Source organism: Anabrus simplex, chromosome 14 (genome assembly GCF_040414725.1).
Source record: "Anabrus simplex isolate iqAnaSimp1 chromosome 14, ASM4041472v1, whole genome shotgun sequence".
NCBI classification, from domain to species: Eukaryota; Metazoa; Arthropoda; class Insecta; order Orthoptera; family Tettigoniidae; genus Anabrus; species Anabrus simplex.
The window spans coordinates 32,267,448-32,295,384 of NC_090278.1; the positions used below are offsets into that span (position 1 = coordinate 32,267,448).

The 27,937-nt window shown below is 40.0% G+C and overlaps 1 protein-coding gene across 1 annotated transcript in view; it reads right to left on the minus strand.

The window, feature by feature from the left end:
- Nucleotides 1-2,394: 2,394 nt before the first annotated feature.
- The window catches only part of LOC136885757 (neuroligin-4, X-linked), a 318,812-nt gene continuing 293,269 nt past the window's right edge, over nucleotides 2,395-27,937 (minus strand). Inside the window, exons 6-8 of the mRNA XM_068230342.1 lie at nucleotides 25,406-26,436; nucleotides 25,043-25,342; nucleotides 2,395-2,748 (exon numbers count right to left, since the gene is read on the minus strand). Of these exons, the coding sequence (XP_068086443.1) occupies nucleotides 25,127-25,342; nucleotides 25,406-26,436 (1,247 nt within the window). The 3' untranslated portion in view covers nucleotides 2,395-2,748; nucleotides 25,043-25,126. The remainder of the gene's footprint in view (nucleotides 2,749-25,042; nucleotides 25,343-25,405; nucleotides 26,437-27,937) is intronic.

The window sequence follows — 27,937 nt, forward strand, 5'->3', positions numbered from 1 at the left end:
GTTTCTAGGGAAGACAAGTTGAGTGCATTAAAAACACTGGACAAAGGGGAAATTCTTCAAAATGTGTTTTCAGATTATGGTGTTGGGTGTGTTACAGTGGGAGACTGGAAAAATCAGAGGGAAGAAATTGAAAATTGGTGCTCTACCAGAGCAGAGAAAAACGTTGAACAAATGTGAGTACGAAAAAGTAAGTGAAGCACTATTTCTTTGGTTATCTCAACACCCGGAAAAGAGCCTACCAATATCTGGTCCCATTCTGCAGGAAAAAGCTGTGTATTTCCAGAAGGAGTTTAAGTAAGGGGACCCTAATTTTCCTGCCAGTGCTGGGTGGCTTGATCGGTGGAAAAAACTGTACGGCATTAGGCAGCTTAATATCTGTGGAGAAAATTTTCTTTTCGTAAGACATCTGGAATGTTTTCGTTCAATACTACATGTACTGTACAATTGAATTGATAATTCAATAAAACATGTCATTCTATTAGTTCTAGAGTGTAGCCTTCCAGTTTGCTTCAGTTCATTTTCAAAGTTATTCTGTATTATCCGACATTTTCGGTGATCCGACGTACTCCAGGTTCCGTTTAGGTCGGATAATCGAGACTCTACTTTATAATGATCGTAGAAAAGTGTCCATTTGCGGTTACTTCCGATCTAATTAAAAACATGTGAAAATTACCACTAATTGGTTACATCTTCCTGAAAAATTTGACCAAACTTTAAAACAGTTCTGTCAAAAAAACAAGGATGTTACAAGGATCACTGAATGCATTCCACAGAATTTTTACAATAATAATTGAAGACATGCATGGAAGAAGGGCGTAACTCAAAAAACACTCTTTTGAGATAAATGAGTTTAAAGTATTACAACATCAAACACTTTTCTCAGAAATACAGAATTTTGGAATATTATACTTAACTACATTCTTGATTATTTCATAATATGTACATCAAAAATATTTATAAATTTTGTGGTTTGTTGTCAATTTTGTAATTTGGAGTTACGCCCTTGTTCCATTTTCAAGAATCATTTCCATTGAAAATTAATGTTATTTACATTGTTGGAAGCATGTAGACAAGTTTTACAGGTTAGAACATTTGACAGGTCACAACATATTATTAGGGGACTCACTATATCGAGAATTTCCTACTCTTACAGATTCAGCTCCCCAGAAAATATTTTCAAACCATGCACGTCTACCTGCGCATAGAAAGCTTAACATATTTTAATTTCCCGGGTTCAGTACCTACATGAGGGACTGGAAAGCTACCCAAAGTATCTACAGTCCTCATATCCTTCAATAACTGAAACTTATCATCAAACGTAATATTATAAGTCTGGCTTCCTCATACAGTTCCTCCAGGAGAGTGACATAATATGATATACTTTGGAATAGAAAACTTAATTCCTTTTGTTTATGACACTGGGCTGAGAACGGCAGAACATTCGGATAGTAAGGATTTAGTATCCGAATCATCTGAGGTTTCACTTGGAATATATTCACTGTCATCTGCTGAAATATCACATGTTTCTCCTGCTGACATTACTCCTGCGTCAGCCGTTTCGCTTCTGATGAGTGATGATTGCTGGCTCGCCGTAAGTAAGCATTGGAGTGTATTTTAAGTCGGGCACGAGCAATATTTGGAAGAACGGCGCAATTCAATATAGCACATCACACGCCATCTATTGACACTACCGAGAAGCTATTTAGGTAGAATCTAGAACAGCCTCCAAGGAACGTATATATGCAATTTACCGAAGAACGCCACAACCTGACTTAAGCCCTTCTTCCATCCATGTCTTCAATTGAAAGTACAGCAAATCCAAAGATGAGTACATTTTGAAAATGTTTTCTTCTGTTAATACAACACCAACAGAATTTAAGTAATAATAATAATAATAATAATAATAATAATAATAATAATAATAATAATAATAATAATAATAATAAATAAAATAATATTGAAGAGCTCTCCGCCATGACGGGAGGAGGAGGAAAGGGATACATAAATATAAGGAGGACCAATGCACTTAATACCACTTTCACCTAATTTAAATCAACACCATGACGTAATCATGCATTACTCCCTTTCAATAATAATTTTTTGCTAAGGGCTTTACGTCGCACCGACACAGATAGGTCTTATGGCGACGATGGGATGGGGAAGGCCTAGGAGTTGGAAGGGAGCGGCCGTGGCCTTAATTAAGGTACAGCCCCAGCATTTGCCTGGTGTGAAAATGGGAAACCACGGAAAACCATCCTCAGGGCTGCCGATAGTGGTATCAATAATAATTAGAACAATATGATTCAACACTCAAATACTACAAAGAGTGACATTTTATTATTTCATGAGTTTTTATTTTTCATCAATAATAATTATAATAATAAATTTCTCTTTTCAGTTAACTTTCCATTCGATTAAATTAATTCAACATGTATATCCTGATTGTATGTCATTTGCTTTTCAAGACAGCAACATTAAGTGTCGCTTTTAGGACAGGTAACAGTCTTAAATAGAATTGCTTCAATTCAGTTAGTATTCAGTTCATTTCTCATCGAAACACTTCCACCATATCCTTGATTTGCTAAACATTCATAATAACATTCTCACAATTCATTATATACACTTTTATGGAATGACTGAAGGCAGAATATCTTTTATACTGTTCTGTTTTTGTTTTGTTTAACAGAATGAGAGTCAATGCAAAACCCGCATCTCTCTTTGCAAACACGTATTATACTCTGTCACACTCTGAAAATACAAAAAGGAAGTATTAGTTGCTGACTGACAGCGACACACAGTTTAGAATAATATACATTCATTTAGAATTACAAAGCAAATTACAGAGAAATATGTTCATTTATAAATTTGGAAATTCTTCCTGTTAGTCTGGAAAGAATATGTTCTGTTGACGCTGCATTTATATAGTCAAAATAAAAAACAGTTCATTTTAAATAATAACAAATACAAATTTAAGAGACTAATCATGGATTAACACTTAGAGTGATCAAACGTCCCACTAATGAGTATACTTGAAATAGTCACTTACGGAGAAGCTTTTATCCCATTTCCTATTCTGAACATTCATATCTTCTTTTTTGTTTTATTTTTGCAATGAACCTATTTTCGTTTCGGAGAATAAGATGTTAGTGCACGCTTCACTAAACTCATGTAGTTCTTACCCTCCAATAAATACATTTATAGGGGAAAGCAGTGGTATATAAAGCTGGGTATTGCACCAGAGTTTTCAATGCTACATTTTTATATGAGCTTACAAAAATAACAAGAATTTTTATTATTGTTAAAAATTAACTATATTTCTATTAAAACAATCCTATAAACTGAAATATATCCGATAATTAAAACATAGGAACTAATTATACAGTATAACTACAGTACCTCACTTGAACTGAAAATGCATCCTCCTGTTTTTCCATTGAGACAAAATGTTGGTAATATTATGGGGTTCCATTATAGCGTACCCTAGTGACGTCGAAAAGAAATTGATTTTGCAAGATCACCGTGCAAGATGTTGCCTGCTGCCGGGACGTGTGCGGTAGTTCCGAGCATAAAAACCGTCGCCAACCAAGTTCGCAGTACCGCCGCCAGATGTCTCGATATCGTGCTATAATTTTCATGTACTGTAGTGTATTAACATATGGAGAAAAGTGTTTTTAATACGTTCACGTATAAATTTCACTTATTGTTAGTGTTCAAATGAACTCCAAGTAGATTTAATATACACTATAAAATATTGTATACCGTACTGTGAGTCCAATTCGTCAAAGAAAGGAGAACACTGGAGTTTTCATTCGTTTACTGCCGATCCAGTTTTAAAGGAAAAGTTGAGAATAGCTATATTCAGACAGGAGGGACAAATTAGGTTCCCTTTGGTCGCCTGGGACGTCATCCAGAGCCTGCAATTTACATTTTAAATATTGAGACTTCAGTTTATGGGCTACAGATTCATTAAATCACTTCACTGCCTCCGACTTCCCCATCAAAAGACACTTATGAATTATGTCGGCTTTTCGAATGGAGAAACTGAATAACATCCCTCATTAAAGAAAGGCTTCGTTACGAAGCCATGAATTTGACATGCGTGGAGGAAACGTTAGCATCACTTATCATAGGTGAAATGGATATCAAGCCCAGAGTAGACTATAATCGTATTCTTGACCAACAACAATTCTGGAATTATTTGATGAGATGCTCGAAGGTAAGCTAACTAACCAATTCGCGATTATTGTACAGATGTACTATTTTTAATATGCCTACGATGTCTGCAGGTTTTATATTATCTTAGACGCTATTGATATTTTGAATGATGCCATGCCTTTTCAGAGAAACCTGTCATTCTGGAGTTGTCTTCTTTGGCCATGATAGGTGGTTATCTTGTTCGAGTTGCGGAAGAATATTCCAGTTGTAAATCATGCTTGGGTCAGATACCTTCGGTCACTACTGACAGTCCATTGATGTGTCTCATTAGGATGAAAGATCGTGGAGCATTACGCTACCCCTCAAAAATGTGTTTACTTCCTGGAAGATATGTTGAATTTTACGCGTCACCCGTTACGTTACCCGGGCAATACCAATTTAGTTTAAACTAACTTAGTAGTATAATACAGGGATTCGGCCGCCTCCTCCTCCTCCGGCTCCCAGTGGCCGCCTCCTCCTCAGCCAGTGGCCTCCTCCTCCTCCTCAGCCAGTGGCCTCCCAGTGGCCACCTCCTCCTCCTCCTCAGCCAGTGGCCTCCCAGTGGCCACCTCCTCCTCCTCCTCAGCCAGTGGCCTCCCAGTGGCCTCCTCCACCTCAGCCAGAGGCCTCTTCCAGTGCTGCCAACTTAACCTAACTAGCGCGAGATAAACAAAGCCACGTGCTTTTTGACAGACAACAACGCACCGCTAACCTCAGTACTGCCATCTTGACGGGCCTAAACCTCAGTAGTGCCAACTTAACCTCACAAGCGCGAGGTAAACAAAGCCACGTGCTTTTTGACAGCCACGTGCTTTTTGACAGATTTGTAAACAAAGCCACGTGCTTTTTGACAGACAACAACGCATCGCAAACCTCAGTACTGCCATCTTGACGGGCCTAAACCTCAGTAGTGCCAACTTAACCTAACTAGCATGAGGTAAACAAAGCCACGTGTTTTTTGACAGCCACGTGCTTTTTGACAGATTTGTAAACAAAGCCACATGCTTTTTGACACACAACAACGCATCGCTAACCTCAGTACTGCCATCTTGACGGACCTAAACCTTAGTGGTACCAACTTAACCTAACTAGCGAGAGGTAAACAAAGCCACGTGCTTTTTGACAGCCACATGCTTTTTGACAGCTGCCATCCGCCATCTTTGAGCACCGTGCTGCCCTCTTTCATCACCTGTCATCGGCAGTGCTGCCATCTTGACGGGTCTAAACCTTAGTGCTACCAACTTAACCTAACTAGCGCGAGGTAAACAAAGCCACGTGCAGCTGTCATCCGCCATCTTTGAGCACAGTGCTGCCCTCTTTAGCTACTTACCTTTGAAATGTGGTGGCGGATAATTTGAAAAATGCTTTTTGACAGCAGCCATATTGCATCGCAAACCTCAGTGCTGCCCTCTTTAGCTAGATACCTGTGGTAGCAGACAATTCTACGTGACAGCAGCCATCTTTGAGCACCGTGCTGCCCTCTATGTGGTGGCGGCAAATTCCACGTGCTCTTGTTTGGAAACAAACTCACGTGCTTTTTTGACAGCTACCATCCACCATCTTTAATCAACAGAGCACAGTGCTGTACTCTTTAGCTAGATACCTTTGAAATGTGGTGGCGGCAATTTGAAAAATTCTATGTGCTCTTGTTGGGGAACAAAGCTACGTGCTTTTTCTGACAGCTGTCATCCGCCATCTTTAATCAATAGAGCACTGTGCTGCTATCATGCGGGCAATTTCGTTAGCTGTCATCCGCCATCTTTAATCCAGAGAGAACAGTGCTGCCCTGGTGGCGGCAAATTGAAAAATTCCACGTGCTCTTGTTTGAAAACATACTCACGTGCTTTTTTGACAGCTGTCATCCGCCATCTTTAATCCAGAGAGAACAGTGCTGCCCTCTATGTGGTGGCGGCAAATTCCACGTGCTCTTGTTTGAAAACATACTCACGTGCTTTTTTGACAGCTGTCATCCGCCATCTTTAATCCAGAGAGAACAGTGCTGCACTCTATGTGGTGGCGGTAAATTCCATGTGCTTTACAAACCTATGTGCTTTTCTGACAGCTGTCATCCGCCATCTTTAATCTAGAGAGAACAGTGCTGCACTCTATGTGGTGGCGGCAAATTCCACGTGCTTTACAAACCTATGCGCTTTTCTGTCATCCACCATCTTTAATCTAGAGAGAACAGTGCTGCACTCTATGCGGTGGCGGCAAATTCTACGTGCTTTACAAACCTATGCGCTTTTCTGTCATCCACCATCTTTAATCTAGAGAGAACAGTGCTGCACTCTATGTGGTGGCGGCAAATTCTACGTGCTCTTATTTGGAAACAAATTCTACTCGCTCTTCAGCTGTCATCTACCATCTTTAATCAAGAGAGCACCGTGCTGCCCTCTTTGTGGTGGCGGATAATTTGAAAAAATTCTTTTCGACAAGCAGCCATCTTTAATCCAGAGAGAACAGTGCTGCCCTCTTTAGCTACTTACCTTTGAGGTGGTTAATTTGAAAAATTCTTTTCGACAAGCTGCCATCTTTAATCCAGAGAGAACAGTGCTGCCCTCTTTAGCTACTTACCTTTGAGGCGGTTAATTTGAAAAATTCTAGCTGCCATCTTTAATGAAAAGGGCATCGTGGTGCTATCTTGCGGGTAATATTTTACGTCACAGCTGTCATCCACCATCTTGCATTGCTAACCTTAGTGCTGCCCTCTTTAGCTACTTACCTTTGACAAGCTGTCACCCGCCATATTGCATCGCAAACCTCAGTGCTGCACTCTATGTGGTGGCGGATAACTTGAAAAAATCTTTTTGACAAGCAGCCATCTTTAATCAACAGAGCACCGTGCTGCCATCTTTAGCTACCACCATCTTACATCGCTTACCTCGCTGCTGCACTCTATGTGATGGCGGTTAATTCGAACAAGTTTAATCACGCATCGGGTAAGCTAGAGTAAGCACGTGCTGTTGTGATGACATCATCATACATGTTTAGACTTGTCCGTTTTCTTAAGAGTAAGTCGATGTAAAGGAATGTGGTAGCGGTAAATTCGAACGAGTTTAAACATGCATCGGGAAAGCTAGAGTAAGCAAGTGCTGTTGTGATGACGTCATTGTGCATGTTTAGACCTGATCGTTTTTCTTAAGAGTAAGTCGGTGTAAAGCAATGCAATAAGTACAACATTTTTTGAATGCGATCAAATATTTATTTACAAATGTACTACAACAGTGTTCGTTTTTGCTGCTGACAAGGTTGGTGTGCTTCTTAACAACGTATGCTTCCGAAATGCCTCCTGCAACATTCAAATTTAACAAAGCATTTAGAAATATATTATACTAAGTATGTTATGCTTTACAGAGAAGATCATGTACTTCTTACCTTGCTGTTATTCCTTTTCGGAATCATCATCATCATGAAGTACTAGAGAAAGTTCATTCATACACTGTGTACAGTGTTCAATCCTCGGATTTGGTCCATCCCAATCATCATCACCATTTTCTCCTCGATGCTTGTAATGTCGCTCACAAGTTCTGCATAAAGCTACTTCGATTGACATCTTACTGTGTAGAGGAAGGATGTCCCAAAAATTATGTACGTAAGAGGCAGCGTACGTATATAAAAATCCTGGTGGTAAGTATTGAATAAGATGTTTCGGCATCGATGATCTACGTTTATAGAACATCTTAATAGCCTCACTCACTCGTGAAACATAAATAAGATGTTGCGTATGAGCATGCAAACAGCATGCACATTTACAGTTTTGTTCCATAGCGTACGATGTCGAAGCACACACTAATGAAAATGATAAAGATCTATTCTTATTTATAGTCTCGTAACAATATTCGTTAGCGGATGGTAAGTAACATCACTCATATGAATAATAAGACAATAGGCTGCTGTGTTAGCAGGAATGTTTTCAGATGTTTCAAATTCTAAACGAATATCAACTGGAGATTCTTTTATAGATTCTTCATGATAAGAGCAGTCTATAACTACAATCGGTGCTTTATTTTTAAATTCTTGAGGTGTAAATAGCGGACGATCTTCTTTCTGATAATACGATGATTGAAATTTACAAAACATGTCATAGAGCATCCCAAACTTATTTTTCTCAAAGTTAATGTCGATGTTTTCGTAGGGATACGTAATTCCATTGAGATATAGTCTAACGTGTCTTAATTTGCAGTGATCAAACAGTGAGCTATCTTTTTCGTGATTGAATTTACGATTAGTTTGAAATCCAAAAATAATGTATAAGGGCTTCTCAGTAAAACGTGATGTTTTAACTGCCCAGCTATGCTTGTTTGTAGGTGGTAACACAGGATATTCATGCAGCTCCCAACTTCTAAAACGTATAGGTAATGGTGTATCATTTTCTACAATCTTGAGCAATCGAAGTTTTTCACGATCAGATAAGGTTACATGTGGGATCCGCCACAGTATACGATGCAGTGTTATTTTCGATTCTACAGGTGTTTCTACTGCTTTAAGAGAATTGTAATCACTTCGATCACGGATTAGAATAAGCTCTTGTTTTACGTTGATTATAATACGTGTAAAGTCTTCTGCGAATCCAAAAATATGTTTCAGTGATAACATACCCGTAAAAGTTCCATCCTCATTAATCATCCAGTTGTTAGTAGATTTTGGACACCATCCAGCCATCCGCAAAAGATTACTTTCTTCATCACAGAAAGAAGGGTAGAGTTTCATTGCGCTTGTAATACCAACATTCTTCGTTCGATCTATTTCAACATTATTTACTTCATATCGCGCTTCAGAAAAGAGAAAAGCTAGAGCATGGTTGTTTAGTTGTGAAGTGCTTGGTCCACTTCCATCAGACTTTTCTAATCGTCCTTCAATATAGAGGTAGCTTTCGTGTGGTAAGGTGTAAACATCTTGTTGATTAATAATAAAATGAATTTCATCATTGTTATTTAATCCAAACGTAAAAGGTTGATAAGAATGAAGCTCACTTCGTACTACACCTTCACGACTTTCTACTGTATTCGTAATGTCTAGCATTTCTTCCATTCTGTTGTAGTAGTGTATATCCTAAATCTTGGAGTATCTGCTTATGGGTATCTGTTAACTCGATGAGTCTCTGCACACATGTAGTATGTCTTCGGAATGTACACCGTGTTTTATAGATGGTTTTCATACTGGTTTAAGATGTAGTTTGTAAGCTACGTACGCGTGCTGATCTAAATGAATAAGCTGATTATGTTTATTTACAAGTCTAAGAGTAATGTTGCTAATGTGTTTTACAGACACAGGATGATAAAGAACTACTGCTGGTTTCTCACAAATAGTATATCCACGTTCCTCTGTAACAATAAAGTCGTGCAGGACGTGCGAAGGTTGTAGATTACTATTCAAGTCTGTAATAATATTACAAGTAATGTTCACATTATAATCATCGAAGAGTTTTATAGGTTGATCAGACTCGTAACGTACGTTCGGTAGGAGCTCCCTCGATGAAAATCCAAGCAGTGGTCCAATCGAATCAGGTTGTGATTTGAAGTCAATCTTAAATGATGATTCAATAACACATTTGTGCGTAATGTTGCTTATAGTGATTGAGAACTTGTAATTATGATTACTAAAACTATCTTCCCCAAACTGATCAATTAACGTACTTTCAATATAGTCGTGAATATCATCTACTGTATAACTACCTGAGGGTAGTGTTAGCACATACTCATCGTAATAGAACTTGTTTAAACCATCACGCACATTATAGATTTTATTGTAGCTTTCAAACGATACTAGTCCAAGACTATGCGGCTGATAACCAAGTTCGATTGGTGGATTAAAATAGACGGTTGTTTCAGGTCCTTCTCCACGTACAGCAAACGTTCTTTCACTGTTCGTCATCACGTAGACACTAATACACTTTCTCTACTGTCTGGGTCTGATATAAGAACATAAGACATAATCGTCCGCACATGCGTGTATTAAAGTTTTGCACACGGTTTTTATTGTAAACAATGTCTGCACTGCTTCCGAAATAACGTATGAGCTCAAAAGGAGGAGGTAAATCTCCATAGCTATCAAAATACCATACTTTAGATTTACGTTTTACATAAGCAACGTAATGAGTTCCAGGTCCACGACTGTCGTCCAAGTTAATTACGGCACTTTCACGTTCACGTGGACGTGCTGGTAGTTGATCACGCATATACACTCCTCGAAAATAATGAATTCCTAGTTGTTTAGCAAACGTAAAAACTTCATCATGCGTTAGAGCTCGATATGGCAGTGCATTCAGTAGACTTTTTTGGAGAAATGTAGATACCAAGCCCTTTCTTGTATGGCGCTAGCTTCATGTTCACACCTTTGCCTCGTAACGCAATTGCCTCCATCGTCTTGTTATGACGTTCACTCTCTTTCAACTGTTGTTTCGCTTCTTCTACAGCTTTGACAGTTCTCGCTACAGCACTAGCACCACCTAGCAATGACCCTAAAGCTGCTAAGCCAGCAAACAGCGCAGGAAGAAATCCTCCTCGTTTTGGTACAGGAATAATTCGCGCACGTTTACTAAATATTGCTCTGCACTTTGGAGAAATTCTCGCTCTTGCTGCGCGTAACGCCTTAGTAATAGCTACACGAGGATTGTATTCCCCTCGAATAGCTTTTTGCGCAGCCTTTATAACATCTTTCCATCCAACAGTTTTTACTTTCTTCTTCTTCTTCATGTCGTTTGGATATCGTTGTTTCACCATGCTGGACACGACTTTACTAGTCAAGAGCAAATCATAAACTAACCGTTGCCTCTTGTTTCGTTTAATATATATATTACTATTACGTACTTTATGATTCAGTTATCATGAAGATTATAAAGCAGCAAGACACGCTACCTGTTACCGACATTGTACCACATCTCTTACCTAGTTCTAGTACAACTACAAGAAAACGTCATGGAACGTTGTTTCCTTTTACTGTGCGATGTATTATATCAGGTCCGTCGGGATGCGGTAAAACAAATCTTTTACTCACACTTATTACTTCTGTAAATGGTATACGCTTCGAGAATATTTACGTTTTCGCAAAGTCACTCTATCAGCCGCTATATACTATTCTACAAACTGTAATGCACGATCTAGTTAAAGATGGAATAAGATATTTTAAATTTAATTCACATGAGCAAGTACCATCACCAGACGTTGTGCTTCCTAATTCTCTAATGATCTTTGATGATGTCGCAACAGAACAGCAAAACGTTATTCGTGCATTCTTTAGTATGGGTCGACATAAATATGTTGATTGCATCTATTTGTGCCAAACCTATTCTCGTGTGCCCAAGCAGTTGATACGCGACAACGCAAATGTTATTGTGCTTTTTCGGCAAGATGAGCGCAACATGCGACATGTGTATAACGATCATGTTAACACTGATATGACATTCGATGACTTTAAACGTATGTGTGCTAAATGTTGGTCATTACACCGTTACAGCTTTTTAGTTATTGATAAAGAAAGTGATGTACAGCATGGACGATATCGCATGGGTTTCGATCATTTTATATGCATTAACACAGAATTACAGTAACTACTTGATTAAAAACCACCATCATGTTAACATCTAGCAAGGAGATCACAAAACATATCATCCAAGCTCGAAACAATATTCGACGGAAATTTAAAGAGCTTAAACGTATTCAAGCAGACACGGATTTATTTTTAAAAACACAACTAAGTACACCACTCAAAGAAATTTTTAATTCTACTTCATTACCGCAGTCTACTTCAAGTTTTGCTTCTATGCAAACATCATATCATAAAGAGAAGCATGAAGAAGAAAAGCATGAAGAAGATACGGAAGAGAAGAAGCAGGATGTAGATCAAGAAGAGGAAGATAAGGAAGAAGAAGAACTTAATGATGCATCACCATCTAAGCGTGTTGAGTTTTTAACTACAGATGTTATTGCAGAAACACCTACTACATCGACGCAAAATCTACCATCTTTGTCTGAGGTTATGATTACACCAGAATATCGCAATCAGTTTAGAACTTTTATTCAAGATACCTATGGATCTCTCTTTGCACCTTATATAGAAAAACTTTTTACAGGACAAACTGACACTACCTATGGTATTCGCTACGAAGATGACTGTTTCCGGATAGGAAATTCAAATGTTAAGATTAATAGCAACAAACTCATTGTAAAAGGTGTTACCTATAAACCTACGAAAGGACTCTTAGAACTTCTTTTCTCACGAATACCTGACAAGGATATAATTTTACAAGATGATCTTAAAAAGTATAAAGCAATACTTTTTGCTACCGATGCAACACGACGTAATTACAAGAGAACAGAAGCTGTAAATGCGAATAAGAGTTACAAGTATCGTGAGTTTATTTCTAAGCTGTTTCCGACTGCACGTAGTCTAGACGTTATCTACAAGCCTTTGTTGCCGTATGTGGATGTAAGATACTGGAATGACCCAAACTTACTCGTTGAACGATTACAACTTTTAAGAGCATCGCAAGAGGCTGGTCACACTGGTCACGGATCAGAAATTCTAGAAATAGAAAGAGAACTACGTTATGCCGGTATTATTTTATAATGGCTCGTCAAGAGAAGATCTCACCTGTAAAGGTAAACATCGCACATGAGTTACATAAACCAGCACGTCGCACCTACTGTCGCAGACGCGTTATTACACGAGGAAAAGATGATCTCTGGCAAGCAGACTTAGTAGAAATGATTCCATATGCTTCTAGTAATAAGGGCTATAAGTATCTACTTACTGTTATCGATGTGTACTCAAAGTTTGCTTTTGCACAACCCGTGCGTTCTAAAACAGCAGCTCAAGTTAAAGAAGCATTTAAACATATTGTTGAAGAATCGAAACGCTGCCCAAGGCTTCTTCAAACAGATCAAGGTAAAGAGTTTTACAACAAGGATTTTTCTTCTTACCTCAAGTTACTTGGCATTCAACACTACTCTACGTTCAGTAATCTCAAGGCAAGTGTTGTAGAACGCTTTAATCGTACACTCAAAACAATGATGTGGCGAGAATTTACAGCGCAAGGTTCATATCGTTGGATTGATCTGCTACCTAGACTTTTATCTACCTACAACAATACACCTCATCGCACTATCGGAACAAAGCCACGTCTTGTTACAAAGAATACACCTCGTCTAGATGCTATTCATCTTGTAATCAAAACAGCTGATCCACGTCGCTATCGCTTTAAAGAAGGTGATTTCGTTCGCATCAGCAAACACAAGTCTATCTTTGCAAAAGGATACACACCTAACTGGAGCACTGAAATTTTTCAAATCAGAAGTGTTAAGCTTACTAATCCAGTTACGTATTTACTTCGCGATCTCAGAGGACAGCCTATTGAAGGAGGATTCTACATCGAAGAACTGCAGAAAACAAAATATCCTGATCACTATTTAGTTGAACGTGTTATTCGACGTCGTGGTAATAAACTGTATGTTAAATGGCTTGGTTTTAATAACAGCTTTAATTCATGGATTAATAAAGAGGATGTACTTTAAATCTTATGTGTGTTTTCTTTTAATCCTCTACGTTTCCTTTCTTCTAAGTCACTAGGACATGCTGTAGGATTAAACAACACCTGTAATATGTTTTGACAATTCATATTTATTTTAGACTATATACATACATTTTTATCCTTTGTTCATGTTACGGTCTTTGTCACTCAGTTTTTCGTTTTATTGCACCAACAACGACAAGTGCTGCTATATTCTTCTGAGCAGCTAAAGCACTAGGTAATAACACATACACACACATACACAGCATAACTTTACGAAGCAGATTTTAACAGCTACACTCTATGCAGGCAGCATGTAACTACGTATCAGGCGAACGTGTTCTAGGGCCGCAGGGGAGATGAAGCACGAAGAAAAGAAGATCAATCACTCTATTGATGAGTCCACGCCCAACATGCTTCCTCATCTTTCTCCCAGCACGTTTCTTCACCTTTTCCTTGTTTACTCTCTCCACAGCCATGATAAGTGTTTATAAGCGAAGACAACTCGTTAGTTTTAGGTCCGTGATACAGTTTAATTAGTTGACATGTACGGCACTGTCTCACAGAAGGTCTTCTAGCTAAACTCACGTGTTCATGATGTAAACTACACGTTTGAAGCTCTGACAAAACAGGATCTTGAGTCCACTCACGAGGCACCTTATCCCAAATCTTCTTTACAGCATTCGCAGCTACATTGACCAAAAATGCCTTTGGTAATGCATTTAACTCTTCTTCAGTAAAAGTGTTTAGTTTCTTTTTGCATGCATAAAACTTTACGATCGCCTTTTCAACTGCGTTACACTTAGTATCTGTTAGAAATGACATGATGTCTTTACTCTACAAATGTTTCTTTTACACTAAGGTTATTTCGACACTGCACTTTACATATGTTGTTCACTTCCCGACATGCACTGCGACACAACCAATCAAAGAGCATGCATACATGTTGTAAAGACTGTTTAGTTGTTTCTCTACTATGCTCTTTCGGAAGAGTTTTAAATGATGGGCACCCCAATTCATGCATGTCGATAACTTCACATGATGATGGTAGAAAATCACGCAACCATTCTTTCTTTTCACAACCCTTTAAAAGAACAAGATCTGCTCTTGACAAATGTGCATTCATCATTAAAGGTAGAAAACGATAAGGTATTCCTTTTTCTTCCCACTTCAAACCTAAATTGTTTTCAATCCACTGAGTCTGCTTTTTATCTTCATCTGTTTGCAAACAGTAAGGGAACGGTGGACTAAATACTAAACTAACAAGTTTTGGTGCCCACAACACACAGCAATCTAACACAGCCACCTCTTTAAACACAAACTTGTTTCCGTTTACTTTAAAGCCTTGCACATCAACTATTAATGTTTTCGTCATGTTTGCACTCCACACTCTATCACTGTTTCCCGAAGACTAAAGCTTTTAGTCAACGAACGGGTTTAAACATGCATGATAACGTCATCACTGCAGCACGTGCTTACTCTAGCTTACCCGATGCGTGATTAAACTTGTTCGAATTAACCGCCATCACATAGAGTGCAGCAGCGAGGTAAGCGATGTAAGATGGTGGTAGCTAAAGATGGCAGCACGGTGCTCTGTTGATTAAAGATGGCTGCTTGTCAAAAAGATTTTTTCAAGTTATCCGCCACCACATAGAGTGCAGCACTGAGGTTTGCGATGCAATATGGCGGGTGACAGCTTGTCAAAGGTAAGTAGCTAAAGAGGGCAGCACTAAGGTTAGCAATGCAAGATGGTGGATGACAGCTGTGACGTAAAATATTACCCGCAAGATAGCACCACGATGCCCTTTTCATTAAAGATGGCAGCTAGAATTTTTCAAATTAACCGCCTCAAAGGTAAGTAGCTAAAGAGGGCAGCACTGTTCTCTCTGGATTAAAGATGGCAGCTTGTCGAAAAGAATTTTTCAAATTAACCACCTCAAAGGTAAGTAGCTAAAGAGGGCAGCACTGTTCTCTCTGGATTAAAGATGGCTGCTTGTCGAAAAGAATTTTTTCAAATTATCCGCCACCACAAAGAGGGCAGCACGGTGCTCTCTTGATTAAAGATGGTAGATGACAGCTGAAGAGCGAGTAGAATTTGTTTCCAAATAAGAGCACGTAGAATTTGCCGCCACCACATAGAGTGCAGCACTGTTCTCTCTAGATTAAAGATGGTGGATGACAGAAAAGCGCATAGGTTTGTAAAGCACGTAGAATTTGCCGCCACCGCATAGAGTGCAGCACTGTTCTCTCTAGATTAAAGATGGTGGATGACAGAAAAGCGCATAGGTTTGTAAAGCACGTGGAATTTGCCGCCACCACATAGAGTGCAGCACTGTTCTCTCTAGATTAAAGATGGCGGATGACAGCTGTCAGAAAAGCACATAGGTTTGTAAAGCACATGGAATTTACCGCCACCACATAGAGTGCAGCACTGTTCTCTCTGGATTAAAGATGGCGGATGACAGCTGTCAAAAAAGCACGTGAGTATGTTTTCAAACAAGAGCACGTGGAATTTGCCGCCACCACATAGAGGGCAGCACTGTTCTCTCTGGATTAAAGATGGCGGATGACAGCTGTCAAAAAAGCACGTGAGTATGTTTTCAAACAAGAGCACGTGGAATTTTTCAATTTGCCGCCACCAGGGCAGCACTGTTCTCTCTGGATTAAAGATGGCGGATGACAGCTAACGAAATTGCCCGCATGATAGCAGCACAGTGCTCTATTGATTAAAGATGGCGGATGACAGCTGTCAGAAAAAGCACGTAGCTTTGTTCCCCAACAAGAGCACATAGAATTTTTCAAATTGCCGCCACCACATTTCAAAGGTATCTAGCTAAAGAGTACAGCACTGTGCTCTGTTGATTAAAGATGGTGGATGGTAGCTGTCAAAAAAGCACGTGAGTTTGTTTCCAAACAAGAGCACGTGGAATTTTTCAATTTGCCGCCACCACATAGAGGGCAGCACGGTGCTCAAAGATGGCTGCTGTCACGTGGAATTGTCTGCTACCACAGGTATCTAGCTAAAGAGGGCAGCACTGAGGTTTGCGATGCAATATGGCTGCTGTCAAAAAGCATTTTTCAAATTATCCGCCACCACATTTCAAAGGTAAGTAGCTAAAGAGGGCAGCACTGTGCTCAAAGATGGCGGATGACGGCTGCACGTGGCTTTGTTTACCTCGCGCTAGTTAGGTTAAGTTGGTAGCACTAAGGTTTAGACCCGTCAAGATGGCAGCACTGCCGATGACAGGTGACGAAAGAGGGCAGCACGGTGCTCAAAGATGGCGGATGGCAGCTGTCAAAAAGCATGTGGCTGTCAAAAAGCACGTGGCTTTGTTTACCTCTCGCTAGTTAGGTTAAGTTGGTACCACTAAGGTTTAGGTCCGTCAAGATGGCAGTACTGAGGTTAGCGATGCGTTGTTGTGTGTCAAAAAGCACGTGGCTTTGTTTACAAATCTGTCAAAAAGCACGTGGCTGTCAAAAAACACGTGGCTTTGTTTACCTCATGCTAGTTAGGTTAAGTTGGCACTACTGAGGTTTAGGCCCGTCAAGATGGCAGTACTGAGGTTTGCGATGCGTTGTTGTCTGTCAAAAAGCACGTGGCTTTGTTTACAAATCTGTCAAAAAGCACGTGGCTGTCAAAAAGCACGTGGCTTTGTTTACCTCGCGCTTGTGAGGTTAAGTTGGCACTACTGAGGTTTAGGCCCGTCAAGATGGCAGTACTGAGGTTAGCGGTGCGTTGTTGTCTGTCAAAAAGCACGTGGCTTTGTTTATCTCGCGCTAGTTAGGTTAAGTTGGCAGCACTGGAAGAGGCCTCTGGCTGAGGTGGAGGAGGCCACTGGGAGGCCACTGGCTGAGGAGGAGGAGGAGGTGGCCACTGGGAGGCCACTGGCTGAGGAGGAGGAGGAGGTGGCCACTGGGAGGCCACTGGCTGAGGAGGAGGCGGCCACTGGGAGCCGGAGGAGGAGGAGGCGGCCGAATCCCTGTATTATACTACTTAACTTAACGTTTTTGTTGTTCCAAAGTTCATTGAGGAATTCAAATGTGACGAGTGTGATCAGAGAGCAGTGACTGTAACTCTCATTACAAAACTTTTAAAACCAATACTCGACAATGAAGCTCATAAAATTACAGATGCTGCTGACTAGGAAAAGAACTTCAGGACAAAGCATTTAAGTTGGAAGATCTTAAAAATTTGAGTGATACGAGCAGTGATCATGGTAAGTCATTTTAATGTATCGCTTTTATTATTTATTGTACTTGACTTCGCCTAAAATAATTCCAAATATCACTTAAACGTGCTTTACTTTACATCCAGTCACTCTAAATCACATTTAGGTGGTCCTAACATCATTATTCGTAGATTGTTACGTCCTTAAAAACCAACATGTACTATTAATTGAATGTATTTCGCGCGAACAGCATAGCACAATTTCGAGACCTCTAGCGGACGTTCATAAAACTACTAGCGACCAGCATTTCTATCGGTCAACTTCCCGGCCTTGTATATCTCGTAGGCAACGTGCAAGAGGAGAGAAAGCAGGAATGAAGTCGTCTCCGCAGAGTGGTGCAATCTAACGGGGACATTTAAAATTGTTTCACGATAGGGGGCTTGCTGGCCTCGTGCAACACCCAAGGACCGATACTGGCGAGCGTCCTACCTCATGCTACGTACAGGCTTAGGCTTACCGCTTGGGAGTTGCCGAAGGAAAGCAAACACCCTGAGTTTGATTCAAAGCTGGCAGCGTTTATTGGTCCGTTACGAAGCATTAGTACATCGAACGATCAACCGTGGTTGATTTTGACTTATTTTAAAATGTGTTAGGTTTATGAAACCAAAATATAGAAGGAAAGATGGCAAATGAAGTGTAAAATTATAGGAATTTGTGCAACACTCCAACAATACCACCCACCACCCTGGATCAAACCTTTACCCACAAAAAACGTTACCGTTGTAGGCCTAATGTTGGGAACAGGCTTCATGCGGACACTCGTACTCTTTCTTGACCATTGGCACTTTCAAGTCCCATCTTTAGAAAATAGCTTTAGTAATACGTTGACATCACTTGGGTTGCGTCTGACAACAGGAACTGGCTTATCTCTCTTCTGAGGCCGAACAGAATTCCTTACTCGTATCTAAGCAATGAAAAAAAGAAGAGGAAAGAAGAGATGCAGGGAATTAATGTGTTGGAGAGCCATGGTTCCTAACACTTCGTAATCTAAAGTAGGAAAAGGTGCATATTAGGTACCTGATGGACACGATTACGTATTGTTAGGAAACAAGGGGTGACACTGGCCCGTGGTTACAAGGTGTATGCATAAGTCTTTTCCGGTTTTACTAAGAGATGGCGCCTGAGAACAGTACGCAGCGTATGAATTTGATACATACGTCAGTTTGTCTGACATTAACCTACCAACACACACAAATTGAGTCCGCCAAACACTAGCGTCTGTGTTGTATCCTTCAGTGATCAGGTCGACGCTTGTCCCTGAAGAGAATATTTGGGGCAGGCATTGATTTTCTTATTTAATCAAAAGACAAAGGCTGTGGAAAGTCATCGTTTGCTGGTAGAAACAGGTGGTGAACACGCTCCATTGATTGGAACATGTGAGACATGGTTTCGACAAATCGCTTCGGCCAGAAGACCATTATTTGTATCTGGTGGGACCAGAACGGTATTGTGTATTATGAACTCTTGAAGCCCGGCGAAACCGTTAATGCACAACGCTATCGCTAACAAATGATTAATTTCAAGCACGCATTGATCGGAAGACGATCGGAATGGGCCAGAAGACATGGCAAATTTATTTTGTTACCTGACAATGCGCCACCACACACAGCAAAATCAGTGAAAGACACCTTGAAATCACCTGGATGGGACATCCTTCCACACCCGCCGTACAGCCCCAACCTAGCGCCATCGATCACCTATTCACAGCAATGTGGCACGCTCTCCCCGAGAAGCATTTCTACAATTTCGAGGAAGTTAGAAAATGACTCGGCGAATGGTTTGCCGCAAAAGACAAGCGGGTTTCCTGGCATAGTACTCCTAACTTACTTGAAAGATGGTTGAAGTGTGTAGAAGCCGATGGCCAATATTTAGAATAAACACGGATGCATTTCCCTTCAAAATGACGTGTTTTCTTTACCACAAAACCCGGCAAAAACTTCTGAATACACCTAGTACATTCAGTCGAAGAAGATGTGAAGTGTCCAGCGTAAAGAAGATTATTCAGTTTGCAATATGTGCAATGTTTATATGTGATCCAAAGTCAACAAAAATATTTTGTAATCTATCCTGATCCCCCGGAGATTGTCAAGATCAGTCAAGGTGCACGAAGGGACTGGGCATTGTCGCCACTGCTATTCAACAGATATCCTGAGCAAAAGAAGCGGTCGACAAGGTCTCGGACGGAATAAAAGTGAATGGTGAAGTCATCTACAATATCGTTCTCATCGCCAACCGTAATGAGGTGTGCCATACCAGACTTCACACGGCCTTGATATTAATATAGAAGAGACGAAATACAATTCCATCAGGAAAAATCCACAGTTGTAGCCCTTCAGGCAAGCAACTCAATGTTGAAAACATCCTGGGGATATAAGCTACGAATTACAGGTGAATAAAATATAATAAAGTACGAGAATATATTCATTATTTATTCCTACAAATTACAATCATTTTCTTAATCATCGTTATCCGGTCGATTAGATTAGCAGTTACCGAGCTCGATAGCTGCAGTCGCTTAAGTGCGGCCAGTATCCAGTATTCGGAAGATAGTGGGTTCGAACCTCACTGTCGGCAGCCCTGAAGATGGTTTTCCGTGGTTTCCCATTTTCACACCAGGCAAATGCTGGGGCTGTACCTTAATTAAGACCACGGCCACTTCCTTCCCACTCCTAGCCCCTTCCTGTCCCATCGTCGCCATAAGACTTATCTGTGTCAGTGCGACGTAAAGCAACTTGTAATTTTTTTAAAAAAATAGCAGTTTGCCTTTTCCACCACTACGAGCGCTAATGTGAGTCAATGCAGAGTTTCACTTAAGCCCTTATAACTACATTCAGTGTGGACATTTTTCAAAAATAAAAAAAATGCTTGACGGTGTTGAACCACGGAATATATTAAAGAAAGAATCATGTAAATAAGTTAATTTGGCTAGGATTTTAATTAAAAGTAAACGAGTACAACACAAGCAATTTTAGGCATTTTTTTCGGAACTGCATTTAGGCCGGAAGTGATTTTCGAAAGTGTTTCTTTTAGTTTGATAGACCTGTCTAAGACCCACAATTTGAAACCTTTTTAGGCTCTTTATCTCTTCAACTTTCGACATAATTGAGGAAATAGCTTAATTTTAATTTTTTCGTAGTATTGGGTCTACTGCTTTGTCTGCTAAGATATGTTTTCAACACTGAAATGAAGTGCCATTCAAGGCTAGCGGTGGACCTGCTGAGAGGGTAATGAAGTTCACCTAATTGGAGGTAACCTCAAGAAAAGAGTGGAATCCTTCCTTTGAAATCAGATGCCGCACAGCATGAGTAAGAAACACCTTCGTTAAAACGGATGAGATGCTACGCATTTGTCACCTCGGCCTAAATTTTAAGAGACGAGGAGTTACTTCTTCCCCACAGTGGACACTAACCGATGCCACAGAGAAGAAAATCCAACCTTCTAAACGTTGATCTACAAGTGCCTGTTCAAGATTACAGGGGTCCAACGAAGAAGTCCTTTGATGAATGGGTTGTCGGCCTGGTCTCATGTTCACCGTTAAGAAGAGTTAATTGCAGTATCTGGGCCATAAAATGCGAAACGAGATCATGTACCGCCTTCTGAAACTCTTTTTTCCAAGGAATGATCGACGGGGAAAGAGGAGAACTTCTGGGTTGGAAATGAAGTCCGAGGAGTCTACAGGGCTCCCACATCAAAAGACAACGTCACCATGATGATCGCCGACATCCGTAATGGATAAGACATGAACGAACAAGAATAAGAAGTATCTATAGTGATACTTGGAAGTTAAAAACTAAATCAGTATCTTAATTCTGTCTGCTGGTATTGTTCATTTGTGATGGTGAACAACTAAGGACATGGCATTACGATGTCTGTGACTATATGCCCAGTTAATTGCGTGTTAAGTACTATAACTGTTTCAGTTATTATATTCATGTTGAGCGAAAGATGCACTTATGTTGTTAGTAAGACAGTTTACAGTCAACCGAAACTCATGGGTCTCGTACATTATTATTATTATTATTATTATTATTATTATTATTATTATTATTATTATTATTATGTACGGCATTCGTATGCTCATTATGCACTATGTTTCAATCACCTTATACCAACATATTTGCTATGGTCAAGAAAAGATTACGAGTTCAAATTCAGGTGAAAATTACGTTATATTTGGGATATAAAGAATGATTTGAAAGAGTAGGTAATACGAGTCAATGAGATTTTTTGAAATTCTAGGAAAAGCATGAAGTAATAAACCTTCTGAGAACATTGTATAATATGTCAAGTTCTATGGAATCAAGAACCAGAGCCAATACTAGTAGGTATTCTAATTAAGTTTCAGCAACTTGACTGGGCCAGTGTTCCACTTTTCTAGATTACCTGTTCCTCTTTTGTTATATTTGACGTTGGTCATCATAGACACACTATGTAATAAAAAATAACTTTGCTTCCTTTGTTAATCCACAAACCGGACATCTTTATAATATAAAATAAATATTAGTTTGTTTAAATACATAAACCATTTAATCATCTTCCTTGACGTTTTTAGGATTGATGATTGTCAAAATAACTCAAACGTTTGACCACAGAATATCTTTGTATGTCAAATTGGCAACTATAACGATTAGACTGACAAATATTGAACTATGTTAGACATTTCAGTACCTTGACCTTTCGACTTTGTTATAGTTTATCATCATTTCAACACACGTCTTCCAGTATATTAGTCACTGTGTAACTACGTAGCTAGGAGACTGATATTCAAATTTACTGCAGTTCACAAAAGTATGTTGTTTGAAAAAAAAACTGCGTGCAGTAGCATTATAATTAGGGGTTTCCCTTCATTGACAAACTCTGTTCATTAATTACTGCATTAAAACTTTTTGTGAAAACGCTTTTAAAATGTATCACTTTTACATTGCACGTAACTGAACCATAATATTATGTTGTTTTATCAATTCTCGCATTAGATATCTTGCAAAGGGATTTTGCACTGCCTAAATTGCTGAATGTGATAAACCGGGCTAACACTTTTTTTTTCTCCCATGCGTCATCAACAACAATTAGCGTTTTGTCATACACATCAAGTATACATTTAAAATATATATGATCACCATTTTAATTGCCAATTTGCATACTAAAACATACATAATAATCATCATACACCATTTTACAAACAAAATGCGTATTTTAAGTACCTTTCCATTAGTGTTAATAACATTCAGATGCATTTGGAATGACTTATGGTAATTAAATTACACCATGAAAACTTACTGCCTTTTTTATAAGAGTTAAATTATTAACTGCAAAATTTAACATCATTCATTAGAAATTAACGTAATGAACATACAGTCAGCACAGTCATTTTATTTTATAACTAACTTAAAAGTCAATAAAACAATAAAAGTAGATTTAGTTTGCAGCAAAGTAATAGTTTTTTCTGTTTCTCTATTTATTTGCTAATGAATTTCATAGCAGCAGATTCATAAATGCATGTATATTCTTCTTTTTAGGGTGACTTTCCTCCAGCATACCATTAATATACGTTTATTTAACAGTTATTGTTACATAACTGTCATTTGAGCATGTATATACAGATGAATTGAATAAATTCATGTCTCCAGAACGTAATCTGTGTCACGCTGTTTCTTCACGTAACTGTTGATAAATTGTAAGGTCATGATGGAATGATTACAGAGAGAAACATAAAAAGGGTACCGTTCCCTCCGAGTAGTAATTTTAATGTGAAAATTAAGGTTGATTGAGGAAAATTAATACAGGAAGGAATGTATGTGAACAACATCGTTATTTACCATGACATTTCCTTAAATAATATCTAAAACACTCTCCGTTGCATTTTACTAAAGGATTCTAAGAATTTAAATAAGGTATTTGGTAGCCAGTGGTAATTCTGTACAATACTTCGTTACAAAACTACCTCAGAAACAAATCTCACAAACGGGCATACCACACCAAACCCCACATCGTTGATTCGATTATTTGAGTACGGTTGCTGGCTAAGATGGCTTTTCTTTAAATATATCACCAACTATCCCAATCCCCATCTAGAGGAATTTCGTCTTTCAACATCTGCATATCAATCACTGACACGACTTCAATACTCACGCTTCATTCAGAACCTGAGTTCTTTCTTTACTTTTGTATCTGTCCTTCATACTTCTGAGTATGGTAATCATACATTTCTTTAATCCCGTGTACCTCATATGTTCTTCATAGCCCAGAAATCTCTTCGTAAAATTATACTCGAATAATCTGATCAGTTTGATTAATTAGTCCCTCAAAATGTGCAGTAATTGATCATATGAAATGGATAAGTGGAAGAATATTTAAAGCAACTAAATCGACAAACTGGTTTTCCAACCGTTGGTGATCTCCAGATTGAACAATTCAAGACAGTTCGGCAGGTTTACTTGATGCTCAACGAATTGTAAGTAGAATAAGTTAATTATTTAACACGAACTTAATGTCAAAAATATTTCTTTTATGATGCAATATGAAAGAGACAAGGTCTGCCGCGTTAATGCAGGGATAGCGTCTTTGCCCTTTAACCAGAGATCCCCGGTTTGACTCTTGACTCATCTAAAGATTTGTAATCCTGAGCAAAGGGTTGGAATAAGATTGCTTGAGTGAATTGAGGAGTTGCCTCTTACGAGAAGCAGCCATCCCGATCTAATGTGCCAAGTAATACGGCCGAGATATTCGTTACGGTGACTATACATGCGATGTGCCAATATCTCAGACTATCAGACTGTGCGGCAGAGTACCTTGGCAGGCCTGAGGTCCCTTTTGGACTGAAATTGCTTCCGCAGCTGATATATGTTACTGTTCTCTAATGGTAGGGGCTCTTTTCAGTTTTTCATATTAGAATCACAGCTAAAATGCGATAAAATGCACCCACTTCTTTGTTACGCAGAGTACAGTGATATTCTGGAGAGTGTGTTCAATTCTAGAAAATGAATAAGGAAATAATATCTCATACGTAATTTACCAACAGTTTCGGCAGAAACAAGCTGACTTCGAGAGGAAATACAGATTATTGACAGTCACGTCCCTTCCTTATGTTTTCAAACACAAAGATATATCTCACCTGCTTTTGTCGTTCATGTTTCATTAAAAACTAGACCAATCATACACTGTCTTCCACTTCCTCTGTCTCAGAATCCCACAAAGATCAAACTCTCATCTCATCCATGGCCGCAGTAGGTACTCTAAGGTTACTTTTGATAACTGTAGTGTTACCCTGGTGTAAGGGATGGTGATGTCCCGCTAGGAGGGGTTGAGATTCGGGAGGGCTTTTACTTCTGGGAGGCGGTGGGGGCCTTGGAACCGAAAGGTGTAACGTCGCAGATCCGTTAGGTGGAGACGCTGACGTCACGTTACATTGTTGCTGTTGCTGCTGCAGCTGTTGATGTTGAAGCTGGTGCTGATGGTGTTGAGACTCCGTCACCACACTCTGAAGATTGGCAATGTTGTTTGCAACATTCATGTTTTTCTGTAAAGTCATTGCGTTTTCGGTCATAATGATATGTTGTCCCATCTGTTGTTGCTGTTGTTGTTGCAGCTGCTGCTGCTGTTGCTGCTGGAGCACACTAGGGGATGGAGGAGGTGCTTTCAACAAATTTGGCAAAACTGAACTAGATAAATGTTGTTTTGTAAGCGTGTTCATAGTATGGTGAGAAGGTGACTGCGCCATGTGTCCCATAGATCCTGAATTGGTAGACTGCAATATTATGGCCGAAGTGTCCTGCTCGACATCAACTATAACGCTGTCACTTCCAGAATGACCGACATGATAGTGACCTCTATGCTTACCAATACTATCGAAATTTGTCGGAGGATTTTGACGATTTTGGTGGTGGTGTTGCTGTTGCTGCTGCTGTTGTTGCTGCAGGGTTTTCACCTCTAATCGTGTTTTATCTCGCTGATAATAAACGCCAGCGAATATTAAAACATTTAGTATTAACAATGAACACCCTATGGCGATGGTTACACTTAAAGCAGTAGAATACGCTGCGTATCCCGCCGCTTCCAGACTTGCCAAAGTGTCGCTCGTGGAGTTCCCGGATTGGTTCTGGAGATGATGGGAAGACTGCTGCCCTTGAAAATTCGTTCCACCACTACCAACTACTGTGACACAGGTTGTCAACAAAGTGTCCATTGTTGTGACCGCTCCTGGTAAAGTATCATTGCCCCTTCTACGAGTCCCACCACCAAGAACACCACTAGCTCCCATGTAGAGGTCACCAGTTCCTGAGGGGCCTAAACCACTGCCAGGTGTATCGTAATAGGCTGAAGACGTCCCACGTGACAGCGGATCGGGTCTCACAACACCGTCGTACAAGTCTGCGTCATTGTGATTTCGGAACAGGTTGTGTCTCGCTACCACATCTTCCATCCCAGCGCGATGCAGTTCAGGAATGAGACGTAGCCAGACTGACAACTGGTGTGCACGGAAATGATTCTTCATCCGGGGTTTCATACCTGAAACAGGACGTGGTGAATTAGTTTAATGTTTCCATCCACTTTCTCAGGCATTATACCATCAAATACCCATTTTTATACTCGCAATACCCTCTATTTATTCCATATGACACTATGTAACACATGATGATGATGATGATGATGATGATGATGATGAGGATGCTTGTTGTTTTAAGGGGGCTAACATCGAAGGTCATCGGCCGCTAATGGTACGAAATGAAAGAACAAAAATTTCAAAGGCATCCACTGACCAAAATAAAAATAAAATATGTCATGAAGAATGAATGGATGGACAGGAACCCAACAAAACACAAAAAAACAAACAAAAACCAGTGGATCGGACTCAATAGAGATCGAAAAGAACATTATTACCGACGAAGGAACCACTTATAAAGCACAATGATGCTTGGTGTCTAAAGGGGGTGCAAAATCCACGTCTAAGGCCCCACAGAATGGTACATGTCGTGAGTAAAATAGAACCATGGTATGTGTCATGTTGGGGTATTAATCAGAAGTAGCGAGGACTCACGGTGTTCCACAAAAGATGGTACTACTCACAAGTATTGTACTTCGTACAGGTTTCGCACACAATGGCGCCACTTACAGCCAACGCAAACCGATGAGTTTCCTCACCTAGGTGTACTAGTCACGGGTGCCGGTCCCACGGGCCCCGTGGTGTTCCTCACATAGTGGGTACTAATCACAGGCAACGCAGACGCACGGTGTCGCTCATATAGTGGTACAACTCACAGGCTACGCCCAGACCCGCGGTGTTGCCCACATGGGTACAACGCACGGGTACTGGAATCCACCCGGGCAGGCTTTTTACTGCAACGAATCACAAACCTATTTCGTACCAAGTTAGTGATACTACTCGCAAGTACATGTAACCCATGGTGTTCCCCGCATGATGGTACGAATCAAGAGTAGTTTCATGGTTCTAATTCAGTCATCCCTTGGTCACCCCTTTCAGTCGCCTCTTACGACAGGCAGGGGATACCGTGGGTGAATTATTCGTCTGCCTCCCCCACCCACAGGGGGTGTGTGTTTGGTCCGCGAGAGGTATTTTATTTCCCTCAAGTCCGCCGGCAAGCCGGTTAGGACCCCCCTATCCGCCACCTGGGACGCGCCACGCGGGAGTATCACCTCTCCCCCTGCTGCGCCTGCGTAGCAGGTTCATTGTGTAACACATGATGAAACATTTCATAACATAAAACATCTTTTACATTTCCTATCATCGAAACATATTCTTTTATCTTTCAGCTATATTCCAATGATTATATTGGTAGCATCTTCCAGATATCCTTCAGGGTGGCCCAAAGGTCCGTTAACATTTGACGAGGCAATATTTTACGGAATAGTGGAAGGAGAGAAGTAATAATTGACACATATGATTGGTATGACATGGAGTTTTATTGACACCAAAATAAAGTGCAAAAGAAGTCGCAAGTCTGCCGCGACCGTCCGACCTCATTAAGGCAACATCTGACGGCAGATTCTC